This window comes from the organism of the source record quoted next, unplaced genomic scaffold (genome assembly GCF_019419815.1).
Source record: "Pyrus x bretschneideri cultivar Hongxiangsu unplaced genomic scaffold, Pyrus_bretschneideri_v1 Contig53, whole genome shotgun sequence".
Lineage (NCBI taxonomy): Eukaryota > Viridiplantae > Streptophyta > Magnoliopsida > Rosales > Rosaceae > Pyrus > Pyrus x bretschneideri.
In genome coordinates this window covers 2,616,865-2,636,431 of record NW_025999791.1, presented here as the reverse complement: position 1 = coordinate 2,636,431, position 19,567 = coordinate 2,616,865, and the positions used below count along the sequence as shown (strand labels likewise).

Genomic DNA, 19,567 nt, shown 5'->3' with positions numbered 1-19,567 from the left:
CTTCACTTCCCTAAGGATGGGGCCTTTGAGTGCTCGAATTACCCTTAAAATGACTTCCTTAGCCATATTTCTGATCTTCTTGCCAAAAGAAGGGGAAGAAATACAAAACTAAAACTAGCTTCTTCTTTTGAAACCTCTAATTAACTCAACTACACACTACAAAACAAGAAAGAAAATTCCTAGGTTAGAAACTGAGAAGAATTAAAACTCCGCAAATGAGAGAGAGTCCAACAACGAAGAAGCGAAAGCATATCAAATCGTCATTGTGCATACATAACAAGTTATAAGACTAAATATCTAACTACAAACACAGAGCAAGTTCGAATAGGTAGCAGACCTAAAACTCCAAGGGGTCAACTCCAAACCTCCCAACATGATTTTAGGAACTTGTACATGAAACAAAAAAATACCCAAAACAAAAAATGAACGATACGCTAATAATCAGTTAAGAAAAGATGAAAGTGATAGGGTTTATGTCAAAACCCCAAACAAAAGCCATTGACCTCTTTTCCCGAGGACTGTGAAATACTGGTGGAACAATTGACTAAATTATGGATGGCTGAAGGTTTTATATCAGCATATGCAAATAAAAAGATAGAAGACATAGCATATGAGTGCTTAATTGGTTCAAGTCGGAAGAATGTATTCACTTTGCAAGTTCAAGTTGGAACGTCTCCATGATCTTATGTGAAAGCATCTTAAAGGCAAACTTCGTACATTGTCAATTGTTCTAGAGACACAGTAAAAGTATGTTATACTTTCTTGTATTCATCAAGCCTTGTGTTTGGTTTGGTAAGATTATTCTTGTTGTACCCACTATTTTTTATTGGAAGATTGATCGCTGCATGTGGACATAGGCACAAATTGTCGAACCACGTAAATCCTTGGTGTCCATCTTTCTACTGTACTTTGTGTTTTCTCTATCATGTAGTACTGTCAATCTTAACAATCTAAGTACAGTAACGAGCAAGCGTTTTATTTTATGAGCACTAACTAGAATTTATATTGAAACAACTTTTGGATTTCCCTATTAAAATAGGAAATTGACACGCAATTTCAATCTAATCTCGAGCCCAAAGCCAAACGGCTCTCCATTTCTCTATTTCAAAAAAAAAAAAAAAAACCCTCTCTCATTTCTGATAATATTTAGGAACCCTAGGCCTTTCTCTCTCTAGAAACCGAGAGAGGTCTCTCTCTCCCTAAAATACAAAGTTCTCGTTTCCTTGTAATGAAAACCCTAGCCGCACCTCATCTTCCATTTCTACTTCAATGCTTTACCCTCCTCTCTCACATCAACACAAACCCTTCACTCTTAGCCGCTCCTCCATATTCGTTATTTCTCCAAAGTCAAGCTACAAACCATGCTCTCTGCAACTGAAATCACACCGCCTCCATTGCGTGCACAAGTCTATAAACAAGTGCAGACTCCGACGGAAGAGCAATCCCAATAAAAACAAACCCCAAGTAAAAATCTCTAATGGTTGCCATTGAGTTATATTGGGTTTATTTTTATGGAAAAGTCAACAAACTAACACATGCACGCATTTTTTTCTACGCGAGCTCTCGGATCCACAACAAGAGAAACACACCAACACCCAATCTTCACAAATCCATAGCCAATCGTCCAAGAATCCTCCCATCTGCAGGTAAAAACTTAGTCTCCTCCAAACCCCATCTCTGATTATAATAACTGCACTCCATTTTTCACTGATGATCATAACCAAAAGTCGAAGGAAAATAAAATAACACCCATCCATATTCTGATTTATGCACAGGATCTGACTCCGACGTCTTGGATAACGGCATAACAAAGGAAATGCTCGGACTGCACAGATCCGTTGTGAACTGGAAGATAAAGCACATGAGGCATGGATCCAAAATAAAAGGTAAAATGTCTTCCTCCCCCTTCTTCGATCTTTGTTTATGCATGACATGAATAATTACTTACGGATCTTGTGAGACAACTAAGTAGACTGCCATCTTGTGTCGAACATTCCCAGATCCATTGGTGGTAACCAAACAAAAAACAAAGGAGAACCGCTCAATGACAAAGAATCCATGTAAAAAGAAGGTAACATATCATGTGTTAATGTGTTTGAGCTCCGATCTGTGTGAAATCACTTAGGACACTCGGATTCGTGATATATCCGAGAGAAAAATTGCTCAAGCTGCAGATTCATTTGACAAAAAGACAAACACGCTTCCAAGTTGCAGCGGCTTCAGATTTGAAAGGTATAAATCCTCATCTCTGCTGGAATCCATGTTGGATATGTAAATTTATGTACATGAGTATGGCATGCATGTATTATCTGTGAGATCACCCCCAAACTTAATACAAGTAATAATTGGAGACAATAATTACTGAACAAAAATAAATAAAAAGCTTAGATCTGTATGGGGACCATTTGGACTTCAAACACTGCTTAATAAATAAGAAAATTAAGCATATTTCACAGACAAAAAACAAAACAATGATAAAACTAGAAAGCATAGTAGAGCCGAGTGAGAAATTACTTGTACACTCCGTTACTATCTTCTGAAAAAGCTTCCAGCTTTCATCTTTACTTTGTAGACGAGATTTGTGGTTCAAACCATTTATGTTTGTAAAGGGAGCTACTTTTGAGCAACGGCTGGTGAGTAGTATTTGGCTTTTATTTCTGCATCTATTGGAAATCTAGATTTCAAAGAGTTCCATGCGTCACAACTCCAAATGTCATTAAGCATCACCAAACATTTCATTTCTCGTTGGATGATGCAAAGCTTCATCAAGCCTTGTCTTTGGTTTGGTAAGATTATTCTTTTTGTACCCTTTATTTTGATTGGAAGATTGCTCGCTGCCCTGTGGACATAGGCATAAATTGTCTAACCACGTAAATCCTGGGTGTCTATCTTTCTACTTTACTTTGAGGTTTTTTCTCTATCATGTAGTACTGTCAATCTTAATAGTCTAAGTACAATAACGAGTGAGCGTGTTATTTTATGAGTACTGACCACTATTTATATTGAAACAACCCTTGGATTTCCCTATTAAAATAGGAAACTGATACACAATTTCAATCTAACTATGTGTGTTAAGTATCATGATTCATTTAAAGTTTCAATCCCAAACTAATTAAGACGACATTAAACTATTTATTAAGACCTTTTCATACCAATTTGAAATACTATATTAATCCAAATAATTGGAAATCTATCTAGTCATTTAGGAAAAGAAAATCAATCCCTATGTGTGAAAGAAACAAAATTTAATTGGCGACGCTTACAAACTTGTGGAACGAGAGATGCGCACGTCCCTCTCCAATCAAAACAATCAGAAATGAATGCAATCGTTAACAAACTATACGCATCAACGGAATAATATGTTTTATCAGTCAAGTGATTTTTTTTATTTCAGCCAGCCGGTGGAGCCTGATCGTCTATTTACACATTACTAACGCATATTCCCCCAAGAGTATTACTACTTCTCTCTCGTCCCATGCCATGTACTCGTTCCCATGATATGGGACTTGCAAGATGCTAGACATTTTTTTAATACATACGATATTATCTGTACTAAAGGGTAGATGGATGAATTAAGTCTCATAATAATTTAACCATAATAATTTGGTTCGAATTCACCTTTAAGAGAATCTAACATAAAACAGAAGAGGAATGCAAGACACTTAAACATAAAAGGGAATGCTAGCAATTACTCGTCTATGTGCACTTAATGTTGTTTTTATCCTTTCAAGTGGTTCACGTATTGTACACGTGACAAATATATACATAACTTCTGATGCAATGTTGAGTGATAATTTAATAATGGAAAGGTAGTCATATGACTGAAATAAAACTTCAACATGACTGAAATAAAAACTCCATGTATTTTTTATTGAAACAAAAACTCCATGTAAAACCTAACACGGACAAAAAACCTCTATGAAGGTTGGAAGATCAATATTCAAATGGTATATATTCCTTCTTTTTAGTAAGGCATTTCCAATGAGGATATGCAAATTTGATATGCAACACTAATTTTATATTTCATTTTACATTTTCAGGAAATGTAAATGTGAGTTTTGATGGGATTTTTTCCACCAATAAAAGTAGAAATAAAAATACTTAAAAATACTTGCAAGAGTACAAGGTTATCGTAGTATAGTAGCTCAAGCAAGGTTGTTTTCCACAGGGATTGATTGAATAATTTGTATTTATACTAATCCTTAGCTAATTATTTAGAACAAAGTTTCAAAAATGTTGATTTTGTAATTTAAAATAATAGAAACGAATTTAAATAAAAATAATTAAATAATTGACAAGGTAAAGAAAGCAAAAGACAAAGGTTTTGAAAAACAATTTAAACACTAGGGTTTTGCCGTCACCATTAACAATCCTATGTAATTCTACCAATTACTTATAAATTTCTACATATATGCTTTGAAGGTTAGGCTTTCCTAATACATAATTTCCTCGTGATGTTCAAGCGAAAATGTATATCTAACATATAACTCGTCTATGATGTTCAAATCAAATATAAACATGCAAGACCCATTAAGTTTTGTGAAAACCCTTTGAAAAAGTATGCAACCCTTAAGAGCCTGATGTTCGCCTTAAGTGAACTTACAATTACTAATCACAAGAAGCCTTCCTCAATTTCAGGGTGATGTTGCAACATAAATTACATCAAATTACTTGTCTAAAAACCCTAATGGTCGCGAATCACTATGACAATTAAATAGTTTAATCGCAGTGATTAATAATTCAAAGCAAGCATGCATCTATTCATAAGCAAATTAATAAAAACACATATTCATGCTAAGGCTCATGGCTTCGCCCTAGCAAAATAAACTAGTTACAAACAATCATAAAACAAAATATTATTAAGAACAAGGATAGAAAACACCTAGAAAATAAACTTATCCAAAATAGTGCATGCGTTCTCCTCCTCTCCTTTTCCCAAAACCCTAATGGCTAAATATCTTTATTTATACTACTACAAAATAAAACCCTATTAAAAGGTCTTTAGAATAAAACTAGAAAACATAATAAAATAATAAAATATAAAACAAAAGGTTTCCCATTTGAACTAAAATTCGAACTTCTCATAAAATAAGTCTTTCGACCAACCAAATTAACTCCAATTTGGTCCCAAAAGGTCTCTTTTGAAAGCTGGAGATGTACCCTACAAATCATCAAGGGAATATTCCTTAAAATATGCCATCTTGACCTCCAAAATGCCCAAAACGTCTAGAAATGTCAATTTAGAAAAGCTAAGCGCTGGGCCTTTATTTATTTGCCACGGTCAAACGGCTTGGTAGAAAAATCTAAAACTTTGATACAATCATCTTGAAAGGGTCACGAACATCCTCCAATTTGAATCACTCAAAAATTCATCTATTTATTCACTCTTTGCTCCAGAGAAAGTCGAATGCCCTACATTGAAAATATATAACAAAATATCAAAATTCTACGAAAATAACCAATAAACTATAACTAAGATATAACTAAGAATAGGATAAAATATATGGTATAATATGGACTCATCAAGTTTTACTCGAATAGGATAAATGTACGTTTGGGACTTTATCTATTTAATTGACAGAACTTACCATAAAAGTAGGGGTGGGCAAACGGGTAGAGGAACCGTGGGTCGGGGCGGGTAGACCAGGTTCGGGTCGGGTACGGGGCGGGTCCAATTTTTTTTTTAGAATAAGCAAGGTGGGGCGGGGCGGGGCCTTAGTATTTTAGAGGCAGACCGAGTCTTAACATTAAGAATAACGGGGCCCTGAACCGGCCCGTTAATTCTCCTTACTCTGGTCCATCTAGATTCTGGACTCCATCCTCTCTCCCAAGTCCATACCACCCACACTCTTCTATCTTCTCCTCCTCAATGACATCACCATTTGCGACTCTGTATTCACTCTTCTCACCGTCGTCACGACCACCATCACAACACCACCCTTTTCTCCTCCTTGATGATATCCCAAAGCACCTAAGTCCTAGACCACGAAGGCACAACCCATCTTCGATTCTCTCCTCCTCGTTGGCACCACCCATCTCGATTCCTAGACGACAGCACTACCATTGCGATCATCATCACCCCATCACTGCCATCACTTGCTATAATTTTAGGTAATTTTTAAATTAGGCATTTGTTATTTATGTGAATTTTTGGTTTAGGAATTTAGGGTTTTTGAATCAAGAATGGCATAGATTTTGTTCAGGGTTCTAAATTTTTGGTTGGGGAATACAAGATTTGTTGATGTCACCATGAAGGTTGTGAGGATGGAATTGTATGCATTTGATATATATGTGTCTGTTCTTTAATTTTGTTTTCACTGTTTGGTACAATAGGATCAAAATTGAAATTGAAATTGAATATCCCTTTCATTTGTTTTTCGTATCGTTTTCATTCCACTGTTGGCTATTTTGAATAATTCACTGACATATTTTTCAATTTGTGGAAACATTCAACCATGAGAGGAAGCAATATTACAAGTGAAAAATGATAAAACCATTTTCTGGTTTTTCTTGCCTATGTACATAAAAGTCTTTCTTCATCGTTCAGTTTAATAGTTTTGTAAGAAAAAAATTTTCTTCAAAGTTTCGTTAAGGGATCGATTGGGAGTTACCTTTCTAGCCCCATGTTTTCATGAATGCTACTGTAATATGTTTGTGTTGTGAAACAGCTCTTGTAATTTAAAGAAAAATGTATTTTCTGCTGTGCAATGCAGTGCAGCTTTGAAAAATGTTATTTCTGAAAAAAGAAAAAAAAAAAAAAGTTGGACCCGTGGACCCATCTCAAACCGGCCCATTTCAAATAGGTCGAGTTAGGTCTGGTTCCAAAACTCAAAATGCCTCTACCCAGCCCGCCCCGTCATGTTACATTTTAAAACGGGTAGGATTAGCTTCCTCCAAATATGAGCCCGGCTCGGCCCGTGCCCACCCCTAATCAAAAGATGTGATTTAAGCTTTTATTTATAGGGATATGTTATCCAGACACCTCATTTTACTTCTCTCACACCCCTTGATAATTTCTGTCCATTGATCTTTTTCAATTCATCTTCTCCAACAACCGAAAATTAAAAAAAAATATATGAAAAGTAAAATGGGATATGTGGATATCACATCCTTATTTATATTTTTCATCCGAAATGAATAGTTTGCATCTCTTTATTTGAGAGTTTTCGAACCAACAAAAAAACATAAAATACATATTAAGACATTTTGCACCTCTCATAAATAAATGCTCTAACGAAAGAGAGAAATTGTTTCAACCAAAACAAAAGAAAATATAAAGAAAATAGTTGAAGTTTTTAAATAGAGTCCGAGCCAGCGAAGAAAAACGTAAATAAGAAATCTTTAATTGGTTCCAACTACCGTTCATCTGTCTTTCTCCACCAAAAAGTCGTCGCTCCTTCGGACTACTTCTTCGTTCTTCAACTTCTCTTCTTAGCTATCCTACACCTTCCTTCCTTCCTTCCTTCATCCAAATTCCTCTCTCTCATCTGTCGTATACTTTTTTAAACCCTAATTTCTCACAAAATTTACAGATAATATTGTTAAATCGAATCGGAGCGACGCAATCTGTGAAGATATGGCTCTTCAGTTGAAGTCCATCGTCCCCCTCATCATCCTAATTTCTCTCTGTCTGGTTGCCCCTCTCATCCACGCCAAGGACGTCAACTACTGCGGTGGGTTTCTCACTCTTACCGTCTTCTCTTTTCCTTTAATTTATGAAAGCATGATACTTCACTTTCGGAACAAGTTTTCCATTCTCTATTTGTTTCCTGAGAAAATCGAAAATTTTCCACTTTTTATAGTAATTCAACTGATTGTTTCATTGTTTGTAGTCAAATACGATTTGGGTTCTTCTGTTGTTGATACAATGACAACAAGAAGGAATCTTTACTATGTATATGCATCTACACTCTCTAGCTGATTAGACAAAGTTAACATCTTTGATATGCATTATAAAATCTGCTTCTTTTTTTTTCTCTTTCGATAGTTTTGGTATTGGATTTATGTATTCAATCGAATGGTGTTTCGGTGTCGAATTTTGTTATGGTTTGTTTGGTTCTTGTTATACTGATGTTGGTTAAATGCAACTTAAGCGGATTTTTAGAATATATTCAGATAAGAAGGCTGACTATGATGTCAAGGTCTCTGCGGTTGACATTAATCCTTACCCTGTGGCGAGAGGCAAGCCTGCCAGCTTCAGCATTTCTGCAACTGCAGGTCCTAGTTCTATCTCACACTTAAAACTTTTCGAGTGAGTTTTTGTTTACATGTAATTGTCATTGGATAAACGCAAAAACGAATAGGATAATCGAACACTGTTTGAAGACCTTTTGGGAGTTTAGTTTTAACTAGAGTAAACTCCTATATGTGGTAACAGGTGCATCAATCTCTGGAGGGAAATTGGTGATTGAGGTTTCATACTTTGGTTGGCACATCCACAGTGAGACTCATGACCTTTGTGCGGAAACATCTTGCCCTGTTTCAACTGGTGATTTTGTGATTGCCCACTCACAAGATTTACCCGGATATACTCCACCTGTAAGTCCTCCTAGTCCTCCTTGCCAATATACTTATTATATCATATAGGTTTTCGGTGTTACTTGTGAGTTGTCCCTACAAACTTGAATAAGCCTATGAGTTTAACTGTTGGTATCTGTTTCGGCCAATACAAAGTTTAAGTTGATCCCACCTGAATTTTTTGAGTACAATGAAATAGTTTATGCTTAACTGTTAGATTGTCACATTAGAAAAGGATGCATACAGTCAAATGTCATATTCTAAGTAATGCAAAGGTGCAATTATCACATTTGGTAACCATGGTGCACATGTGATCACTTTATTGAATACATGCTTGGAAAGTGTTGTTTGTTTGCCAATCTTCCTCATCGTGCTTATTCTGTGTAGTGCGAAAAAATGGACATAAAACCAAGAAAGTTGTTCTTCGCTGTGGTCAAAATTCATGTCCCCACTTCTGTCTCGTCTTCTTCTAGGCTTCTAGCAGTACATTACTCTTTTCTCTCTGTCTTTGCATGTGTAATATTACCCCTTCTTCTTGGTGACCAAGCTAAAAAAATTAATTGGTCTATTCTTAAACCAACAAAACTGTCTTACATTCCAACATTGATTTTTATTGGATTGACACTATTTTGATTGCACCAGAGGCTTGTTGGCTCTCTGACCAACTCCCAAATAACCCTGGAAGATATACTTATTTGAACCAAGGAGGCCTATTGATGAATGTATACCAATGAGCCTAGTCTTAGGAATTCAATGACGATTTTATTTTGTAACCAAGTTGTCGCTAATACATAAAGAATAGTTAACTTAATCTGGTTTTTTTTTTTTTTTTTTTTTTGTTCATCTACCCCTCAATTTTGCAAAACTGTTAAGTTGTCTAAGAAGTACGTTATTTCTGAAATCCATTATGCTGCTATTTTTCTCTTGGGCATATTTAATTCAGTTTCCGCTTACTTATCATAAAGTACTTCAGGTCAGTTATAAGATATTGCTATCAAGAGTTATTTCAGAGTTGGTCTAATAGAGTCTAGTTGAGTCTCAAGCTTCAATGCTTCATATATTACATTCCTTTGGTGCCAAAGTTACTATGATCATCCATGTTGGCATGTTGCTAATGCATTTCCAATTTTAGTTGCAGAAAACCAGTAGAAAATAGCTCATGGTATAATGCTTTGATAATCTGTATATGGATTATACGTGATTCTGATTCATAAATCAAATTGCTACTGCGTTGTGTTTGATTTGTTTCCTCTTGGATTTTCAAATTGTTTTTTAATCACCCTGTCCCCATCAACTTTGCCACTTCTGTAATCTCTTTGTTTATATTTGTCTACTATGTTTTGTGTTCTGACCAAGTTCGTCAAAATGCAGGGTTCGTACTCTCTTAAAATGAGGCTGTATGACGGAAACAACCATGAGCTGACATGCATTGCCTTCGATTTTGACATCGGGTTTGCATCATCTGTGGCTGATAGTTAAGTGCATCAAATATTTTGTCTTTTAGTATACCTGTCTAAACTATGTTATACAGCATGGAAGAAGAATTATCTCGTTCCATACTTTTAACTTCACTGGTATGTTGTGATCTGTATATTATTATCGTTCCATCTACTTCTTGTTGAGACTATTGAAAGATAAGGGAACATGATTTAAAATATGACATCTTGTTACAGTATATATGATAGAGTGTGATCTTAGGATGATAAGCATTTTTTTTCCGGCTCGTTCTATCTGCCAACTCATTGAATAGCTCCAGAGTGCCTTCATTCAGAAACTTTGTATAGGTGTTTCAAACACCATATAGTAATTTAGTGAATTGGCGGGAGAACTTGTTCTTGGTCTTGGTGGTAAAATTCTTCCCGATGTCAGAGGAGGTCTCAAGTTTGGAGTCTTTACTCTTGTATTGATGTCCAAAACACAATTGGATTGCAGACGCCTGTCACGGTACCCCTAGTTACTTACTGGGTTGGCTTTATGGATGCTTTATATGGTCCAGCAGCCCAACCCAACAGGTCCCGGCCGAAAACAACCTCCTTGAAGTGCCTGATCACATAGTCGCATGATGTCTATTGCCCAAGGGAAAAACTTAGCTATACCAGGTTTGTACCCAATCCTGTTCTCTCTCATTCAGACATGCCGAAAAACTTCGGTATACCAGTTTTATACCCCTAGCCTCTCTCTGATGTGCCCTAGAGCGTATACCGGGCTATAACCTTTCATCCTCTCTCCGAAAACTTAGGTATTCCTGGTTTATACTTTATTCTCTATCAATGAGCCGATAAACTTGGTTACTCCGGGTTTATACATGTACTCTCGCTTTCTAACGTGTCACGTGAGGAGACATATATTGATATTTCCCCTATACCAAATGATATGAACTCATGTATCCTTGCATTAGTGACTTGCAAACAAATAGTTTACAAGCAAATTACATTGTTGTGAGGATATTCTTGATGGTTAATTTTATAATTAGCACAATTTGTGGAGGGTTCTGAGCTGAACATGATGGGTATCATCATGGTTGGGTGTGATTGCGCGTACAAAAAGTTTGAGCCGCACTTTAGCTGTTATCTCGAGGGGTTCCTCCTAACTGATAAAAAGAGGAAAAGGAAAGCTTTGCTTTTGCTCACTTGAGATTCAATCATGGCCAAATTGGCACACCCTGTCTCCCCGGAATTAATTTCTGTCTTGTGACACATGACCAACTAGTTTACGCTCATAATTATTTGGTCTAGTGACATTTGTTCTTTATTTTGTTAGAGATACAGTACACTGTATGTGCTAATTAAAAACAAAATAAAAAGGTTGTTAGGGTACGTTTACATTCTTACACATGGTACCTGGTTATTTAGGTACGAGATAAACAACCCTAAATGGTGATCTTGAATTATTTTAAGTATGGCATACCTATTCCAACATGGGATCCACTTTTTTCTTCGTTTCTTGCGTTACTGAACCTAGGATATGTCAAGGAATGAATATCCAACATATTCGTTCATCGTAAGTACATATGCAGTGGAGACGGAGATACCAAGGTGGTGTTGTCCACAACCCATCACCTCTCGCCATGTGAGAAGTTAAATTGTATTATTGACCCGAAAAACTGCGTCATGAGGGGTGTACGTAAGTCCTTCCATCAACAAGTATTTGATTGATTCACTGTACGCATTATGTGGTGGAATTGATCACAAGTAGACCACTTAAATCATGAAAGATATTTGGTGAAGGGTCAATTAGCTCTAATGGAGGAGGAGGGGGTGCCCCAGCCACCCACCAAAAATTCTCAAAAGCATCCCAACACTTAACTTTTTCAATTGTCACTTTGGAGCAACTGGAAACCAAAAGGGAAAATGTCATCAACTAGGGACATTCAATCTCCTGACCAGTCCTTTTCACCCCAAAACACTCTTCCTTTTATCCTCTCCCACTCTTTGCGATCATCTCAATGCGATCATATCACATGCCACTCCAAGAACCAAAACAGAAGTCTGGGATGAAAGGAATGAGAGGAAAGTTTCTCAAGAAATTGAAGTCCATCCCAACAATTAACACTTTGAAACATGGCCTGCTCTTTCAGCTCGATCCTACGGAAAAGTTTTCCAATCCGAACCATCAAACACTGTCTCAGCTCGTTCGCAAAAATGAAGATTGTCAGAAGAAGAACACTCTATCGGCGGAGCTTGCATTTAAAGAACTCAAAGATGGAGATACGGGACTCGGTTCTAATGTCTGTAAGGAGAATATTACACCGCCCTCAATGGAAACCAAAGAAACAGTTATGGAGGATGACATTTTTCATGATGCAGAGAATGATGATGAACTTCCGTCTTTGTTAGATTTCGAGGAAAAGTGTCCGCCAGGAGGAGGCGATTGTGTCGTTCTATATTCAACAAGCGTGACAGGGGTTAGGAAAACGTTCGAGGACTGCAAGGCAATCCGGTTTTTGCTGGAGAGTTTCAAGGTACCGGTGTATGAAAGGGACCTTTCGATGCACATGGAATTCAGGGAAGAATTGTGGAGGATATTTGGCAGTAGAGTGATCCCTCCGAGGCTTTTCATCAAGGGAAGGTACATTGGTGGAGCTGAAGAAGTTACAGCACTTCATGAGCAAGGCAAGCTGAAAAAGCTCTTCGAAGGAATCCCAATTGACCTGTCTAGCTCCCCATGCACTGGCTGTGCCAACGTGCGCTTCGTTGTGTGCTTCAATTGCAATGGCAGTCGCAAAGTTTTCACGGATGGTGATCACGAAAACGATGAGTTGTGCATTAGATGTCCGGAGTGCAACGAAAATGGTTTGATCAAGTGCTCCATCTGCTGCTGAAAATTTAACCGGTGTTTCCTGTTTTCGTGTTATAACTTGTCGAGTTGTAAAACGCTTAGTGTTTGTGATGCATTAGCTTGTCCGAAATATGAAGAACTAACAATTTGATGTTGTAGAATTTCAGCTGTAGGTCTGATATATATGGTAGATTGCAATATTTGGAATGTTTTGTTCATATGGAAAAGTTTTCGTTTCCAGTTTGGAACCAAAACAACTGCAAAACAGCAGTTTTTATGAGCAAAAATCGTCAGAAGGAGAGAAATCACGAGTACAACCAGAGCCAAGTTGTCAAACAAAAAAGCAGGTGCACCGCGGGCGCTAGCGATTTGCATTCTCTAGTAGAGCGGCCTAAATTAGTCATCACATCCGAAAGAAAATTTGCTTGTCTAAAAAACTGGCGTAAAAAAATATGTATACTAGAGGGAAGAGATCCACCGAATGTCTTCAACAATAGCCCTCGGACGCAAAGGAACAACACCGCATCTGTTGAAATGCCAAGGAGATTCTCAAAGTGGAATTTTTCATGCATTTTCTATCACTTCACAGTTTAACGTTAATTTTCGTGCCAACATTATAAAACATTGTACAAAAAATATGAGGTCACCACAGAAAGTTCATAGAAAATCTCACTTTTAAGAGTCTCCTTCGAATTTCCCCTTCGATTATGTCATACTACGGTAGTGTTTAGTATTTAATTATGCTAATTAAGGTAGCTTAGTAGATGAAAGTTATAATTGTGTTCTGAAATGATGGGCTACGGAAGACCGTGCACATGGCTCTTCGTAAACTTTGGACAGAAAGTCTTTGATTGGTATTAAAAAGTTTATGTACTAAAGGGTGCTGTGGGCTCATAGTAATGAACCATTCAGGCCAACGAACTTTATGTTAAAGGGAAGCATATAATTATTTTATTTTTAATACAATAATATAAATTTTTCCTCGCAAGTCTGGTGGAAATGGCAAAGGTTAGGGCCTAGAGGCTTTATTTGGCCTCTCAAAATATTAATATTCGTGAAATCTAGTGCTCTCATAATTTTGTTGTTTTGATAGTGTGAGAGGTTAGAGACTAAATGGTGACAGATGACTTATTCTCATTGACTATCAATTTTTTCCTAAATTGACCCTTCAACAGCCAAGGTTAAATTGGCTCTTTGAAGAGCCTTGGGCTAGTTTAGCCTAGGCTAGATATAGCTCATTAGAAATTGAATTTTGTCATTTGAGGCTAAGTTACACTTTTGCCTAGGCTAGTTTGCATGCATTAGATAATCTCTAAGGGTTAGAGATTTGGGGTCTGAAATTCACATTTCGGCCGAATCAATGTTTAGGCCTAGAATCCACAATTCGGGCAAATTGATGTTTGGGCCCAGTTGATTGATGTCCACCGAGAAAGGAGGTTATGAGTCTTAGCCCAATAGTGCTGTGCTGATGGAGTAGCCGAGTCTTAGATGAGGTAAAACTTTTTGAGCATCAGGATTGATCTTTGGATAAAGGTTTCCAAGTATCATGATTGGTTTATGGATGAAGATTGAATTTATCATCTAAAGCAATCAGATTCAAAATCCTAATTTGAATAAGACTTGGTGGTGATGAATTTTGGCGGTAGAAGGATTGGTGGAGATAATTCTAAGTGTTGTCAAATAATGTTCGGGAATTGCAATATTATCAAGACTCTACAACTTGGTGGACTGGGGCATGAAGGAATTTATTCATATAAATATAAGATGATTTGTAATGTAGGGATAACCTTCAACTCAACACACGAATCAACACTATATGTGAACCCTTTCATCCCTTTGAGAAAATACTAAATGCTTTACTAACTATTAGCATGAATACAGTCTACTTAGACAGATTTGGGTTGGCAATTGACGGACGACCATTGCTTGGTTAGACGAGGTTTTCCAGAGGCAACCAGCAAAGGCAACTGCCTAATTAGACGGCTCTAGAGTTGAAGAATTAGTTTGGCCTAAGAGTTTTCACTACTTGATTAGACGACGAGTTTCTCAAGTTCGACTGATTAACTATCTCAAGTCTCTGCCTGCGAAGAGCCTTTGATTCTTCGTTGGAGATATCACATCATTAGCCTTCTGAGCGAAGTGGAGGGTTTTATGATTGGATATTCTTGAGTCATGTTCAGAGTTCAACATTTAGACGGTTGAACCACTTTTACAATAAAGACACTCATTTCCTTTGAGTATCTTTGTCTGTACAGCTTGATACCAGTTTAGGGGACCTATATTCTTACTAATATAGTTGTGGTTGCCGAATTTGGTGCACAAGATCTATAACTTAATAGTGATTTGCATAACCTTGTCTTCATGTTATAGAACACAAGGCCGAAAGTGTTCCTTCCTCGGTCGATGTTGCTCGATTCAAGAGTTCAAAGCGACATTCGTCTGACCGAGCTCGATAGTAAGTTGGCACGTCCGCATCAGCAATCAACAACCGAAGGTCGTCATTAGCTCCTTACTTACTTCGCATCACGTAGGCTGTGTAATTTTTTAGGACAACACTAAGTCATAATAATTTGGTATTAAACTTGTCATTCATGGAAGTTAAAACTAAGACCCTTTCAGTTATAATTGAAAGAATACCATTAAACTGTAGTATAAAGTGATAAAAGCTAAAGCATTAACATCCCTACAAGAAGGCCAAGTCCATTTGATTCTTGTTATGCCAAGGGGAAGAGAGTCATGTTAGTGGTATCACATTCCAACAATCTGTGTACGCATGAGTGTAACTCATTCATATTCCAAGGTCTCTAATATATGAACCAAACATGTCAAGTTTCACTCTACTCCCCAAACATCACATACCAACAGATGTGGTCACCATTATAGGTTCTTAAGATATTCTGTCTGAAGAGGTAGATAGATAGGACTACTAGTTGCTCACCTATAAATATAAGCTTCTTACAGTCTTTCTTTGGCAAAGAAAACTTAGAAGTCCAATTCCGATCTTAGATAGGATTCGCCATCCACTAGACACACCACAGAAGCCAACAGTAGTATGAATGCAACTTCCTTCTATTCCCTACCAATGTCGGACTAGGGCCCATCGAAGAAGATCCTTGTATTCTCTTAGAAAAGAAGTTATGAAAGAATGCTCCATTTGGTCAAAACGACAAACATTTATTTCCATTGATTCTCTCAGCCCAAGGCTTCAACAAGTAGCTTTGTAATTAGCTGAGAGAGGTGAGAGCGAATAAAAAAGAAAATTGGGAGGGAAAGAGGCTCGGAAAACAAAGAGAACATCGAGGCATTTTCTCACCCCTAGTGTTATCTCTAATTGTAATTCTCTCTCCTTAATACATACAACTAAATCTCTTAAAATACAAATTGGCTTCCGGATGTCATAGATATTTTAATAATAACAAATTGCTAAATTATTTTGCTAATTAGAAAATACATATTCGCAAAACCTACATGTATAATACCACATTTAATAATACCAAAACAAGTTGTGTCGCTGATATGTTTCATTTTCCAATTTTTCTTTAGAATAAGGTTGTCAAGTCATATATTTGCTCTTATGTATCCCCTCTTGTGAGTGTCATCCATAGCAATAGAGTTGGTTTAGAAACAGAAAGATCTTAGTAAGAAAATAGCATATCAACCATGACTAGGACGAAGGTAAAACTCGCCTGGATACTGAAGGATAGAGATACAAAAGCTACATTCCAAAAAGGCAAGCTTGTTTAAGAAAATGAGTGACTCACCATCTTGTCAACTCATTGTCGTATGCCATATCCAATGGTAAAGCCATTAACTACATACAAGATGGCGAGCTCACGCATTTTCTTGAACAAGATTGCCTTTCTCTTTTGGAATGTAGCTTTTCTATCTCTTATCATTCACTGGATGCTGCAATATTTGAATGCTAATGGAAGTAGCAATAATGTATTGGGGAAACTGCCTTATGATGGCAGCACAGGAGGTCCTGAAACAAATATAGGACTGCCTTATAGACCATAGGCGGAGCTACGAACGGAATACAATGGTCCCAAGTCCATCTTGACATTTTTTTCTCGCATAAATGTTTTTTGCTATGCTTATAAATTTAACTTTTTTAGTTTAGTTTGATTTGAGATCGGTGGCTCCTGTGGAGTTCAAGTAATCTGTTGCTTGTGAGCTTTGAAAAGGAAGAAGAGAGAGGAAGGTCAAAAAGGCTTGGGGTTTAAGTTTAAGGAAGATAATGATGAGGACGGCACCATGGCAGACCCAAATGACAATGGTCGATTACTCACCACACAGAAAAACTTAAGAGAGCGTTTCAGATTGAGACTTTTGGACCCTTTCTAGACTAATATCTTAGCTCCACCACTGTTATGGACTGTTTAGAAATAGCAGTGGTGGTGGTGGAAGTGATGTAGGTGGGAAATTTGGAGGTAGCAACCAGTGGTGGATCCAAAATTTCAACCTTGGGTGGTCCTAGTATAAAATATTCAAGGATTTTGTTGACGGAAATAGTGCACAATGCGCAAAAGATTTTTCTCTATTTTTTAAATGAAACATTTTGTCAAGTACTTTTTGTATATATGAGCGGCCTTGTTTTGTTCTTTGAAGATTAAAAGTCTTGTCAAATTTTATTGGCATCTAATAACTTGAAAACTCTTTCTTGAAAACAAGTAAATTAAAGGGTTTTTTTTTTAATATTTTTTTTTATTATTAAGATACTCTTAACTTGAAAAGGCTCTTTCTTTTGAGATATTAATAATTAAGAGGTGAAGTCATACTAGTAATTCAAAAGGTTAAAAAAAACATATTTAGCATATAATACTTTTGCAGGGGATAGAAAAAAGGGTGAACAGCAAAATTGGGATAGAAAAAAAAAATTAATAGAAGACGGTTGGTCCAAATTAGAAAAGGGATAGAAAGAGTGCAAATGACATCGTTTCTTAAAAGTAAAAAAGCAGGGTGCAAAAGCACAACCCTTCTTCTTCATTTTGCTGGTTCTGCAACTCAAGCTTTTAGGCGAATAAAACCCAGAGAATGGTGGCTCTTATATCGAGAATGGTGGCTCTTATATCTACTATGTTATCCTATTAAGTCACTATAATTTATCCTATTGAGTCCTTCATAGAGCTCTGCCTAGGGTTTAGGGTGGTGCTCGAGGTTCTTCACAAGTGTTTTTTCGATATTCGGAAGGTCTCGGGACCACCCTAATCTCTATATAGATCCACCCCTGGTAGCAAGGGTTCCTTGCGACGTTGACAAAACTTGGGAATACTCATCCACTCCTAGAATTGCAATTTACTATCATGCAGATTACTAAAAACCTAATGAATACATAAAAGTCGCAATGTACTTCTTTAGTGTGTGATTTTTTTTTGTTTTTCCATTTTTTTTTCACATCATGTTTGATCCGTGTAGCCGTTGGTTCTCTCTAATACATAATATCTTTTTGTTACAATAATTTTATGTCATTGTCTCTTCTTCTTTTTTTCTCCTTAGTGCATAGCATATGGATGATTTGGTAAACATGCTATCTTTAAATTATAGTTAGTAAAATACGGAACGGGTATAGTACTAAAAAAATTTAAATGTACTATTTGGCAACTTTGCTAAAATGATACTTTGAACAATTATGCCATTTTTTATTTGATATTTATTTGTTGAAAATGTTATTTTTGGTTGTACAATGTCTTAAAAATATGTATATGTGAATTTTATGTGTATTATAAAAAAATTGTGCCTAAATAACGTGTATTAAACTTGAAAGCTACCCAATACAAGATTTAAAAAATGTACATCAGGCCGAGCCCAATCCTCTAACACCAACCACTTCCAAGCCCATGAAGCATTCTAAGGTGAGGAAATATTAAAAGCTTTGTATTTTTAACTTATGTACAAAATCCTCTCATTTCATTGACTGAGAAATATAAAACTTAGGGCTGGATATACAGGTCTTTGGCCTTGTGGATTCGGACCGTATTACACGGTTGGATGTAAAATCGTCCAGTTATGGCTTTTAATTTTTAAAATGCCCTGAGTTGGACCTAGCTTGTGTAAAAACGAATTCAAAACTACACCAATATTTCTTATGTGTGAATAACTCAGCACGGACCGGTTAAGATTGTCATAGCATTAGTTATTTTATTAGTAGTCCACAATGAAGCCCATGATCCATATTTCCATATCAATCTAACCCTAAGAAGTAAAACAACAATCAAACTTTAAACAAAGAGTCTTAAGAACATTTGTTGGTATTGGTTTTGTTAGATGCAATTCTTTCATAACAGAAACACATAGAGATTGTTTTATATTGTTGTTTCGTTATACGGCATATGACTGAAAATGGATATGTTCAACTCATAAGAACCAAATCATACCAAATCGATTGAAATGAGCTAGTACCACTAATAAAAATATGTAAACCTGGACTGATTCAGACTCATTTACAGAAAAACAAACCAAAAATGAACCTGACTTGACCTACGCCAACCCTTAAAAATGATTCAGTCCTATTTATTATGTTGATGGCGCTTTTAACTTTTTGTCAACTGTTCCATTCAAGCTGTGAATTTTTGTTGTAAATACAATTACTTTGGCAAGTCATGTCTTGGCCTTTTTGTTGAGTGCCTCAAAAGTTGGTTATAGCCGGTAATTGATCATTACATGGCAATTATCATAATAAATACACTGACTTTGAAAACGTGTTGGAACAAGAAAATATTATTGTGTCGTGTAGTATCTGAATCGATTAATATAAACAGTTACGTGTTATGAT

General features: G+C 36.5%; 2 protein-coding genes and 1 long non-coding RNA gene across 3 annotated transcripts; all 3 read left to right on the top strand.

Annotated features, from left to right (window-relative positions):
- The first annotated feature begins 654 nt into the window (after positions 1–654).
- Positions 655–2,980, top strand: LOC125470824. The gene is made up of 3 exons (XR_007253208.1): positions 655–1,646; positions 1,776–1,886; positions 2,001–2,980. It is a non-coding gene; the product is annotated as an uncharacterized LOC125470824 (long non-coding RNA).
- Positions 2,981–7,370: 4,390 nt separating this feature from the next.
- On the top strand, positions 7,371–10,174 carry LOC103952734 (putative phosphatidylglycerol/phosphatidylinositol transfer protein DDB_G0282179). The gene is made up of 4 exons (XM_009364402.3): positions 7,371–7,673; positions 8,116–8,217; positions 8,378–8,538; positions 9,889–10,174. Exons 1-4 carry the CDS (start codon positions 7,577–7,579, stop codon positions 9,994–9,996), a joined length of 468 nt encoding a protein of 155 aa, XP_009362677.2. The 5' UTR covers positions 7,371–7,576; the 3' UTR covers positions 9,997–10,174.
- A 1,450-nt stretch (positions 10,175–11,624) lies between these two features.
- On the top strand, positions 11,625–13,037 carry LOC103952733 (uncharacterized protein At5g39865). Its single transcript, XM_009364401.3, has one exon. The coding sequence runs from the start codon at positions 11,963–11,965 to the stop codon at positions 12,836–12,838; it is 876 nt and encodes a 291-aa protein (XP_009362676.2). The 5' UTR covers positions 11,625–11,962; the 3' UTR covers positions 12,839–13,037.
- The last annotated feature ends 6,530 nt before the right edge of the window (positions 13,038–19,567 follow it).

Coding starts and splice junctions, on each gene's coding strand:
- LOC103952734 (XM_009364402.3), top strand. CDS start 7,577: ATGGCTCTTCAGTTGAAGTCCATCGTCCCCCTCATCATCCTAATTTCT. Junction 8,218..8,377: donor CAGCATTTCTGCAACTGCAG/GTCCTAGTTCTA, acceptor ATGTGGTAACAG/GTGCATCAATCTCTGGAGGG. Junction 8,539..9,888: donor TACCCGGATATACTCCACCT/GTAAGTCCTCCT, acceptor GTCAAAATGCAG/GGTTCGTACTCTCTTAAAAT.
- LOC103952733 (XM_009364401.3), top strand. CDS start 11,963: ATGCGATCATATCACATGCCACTCCAAGAACCAAAACAGAAGTCTGGG.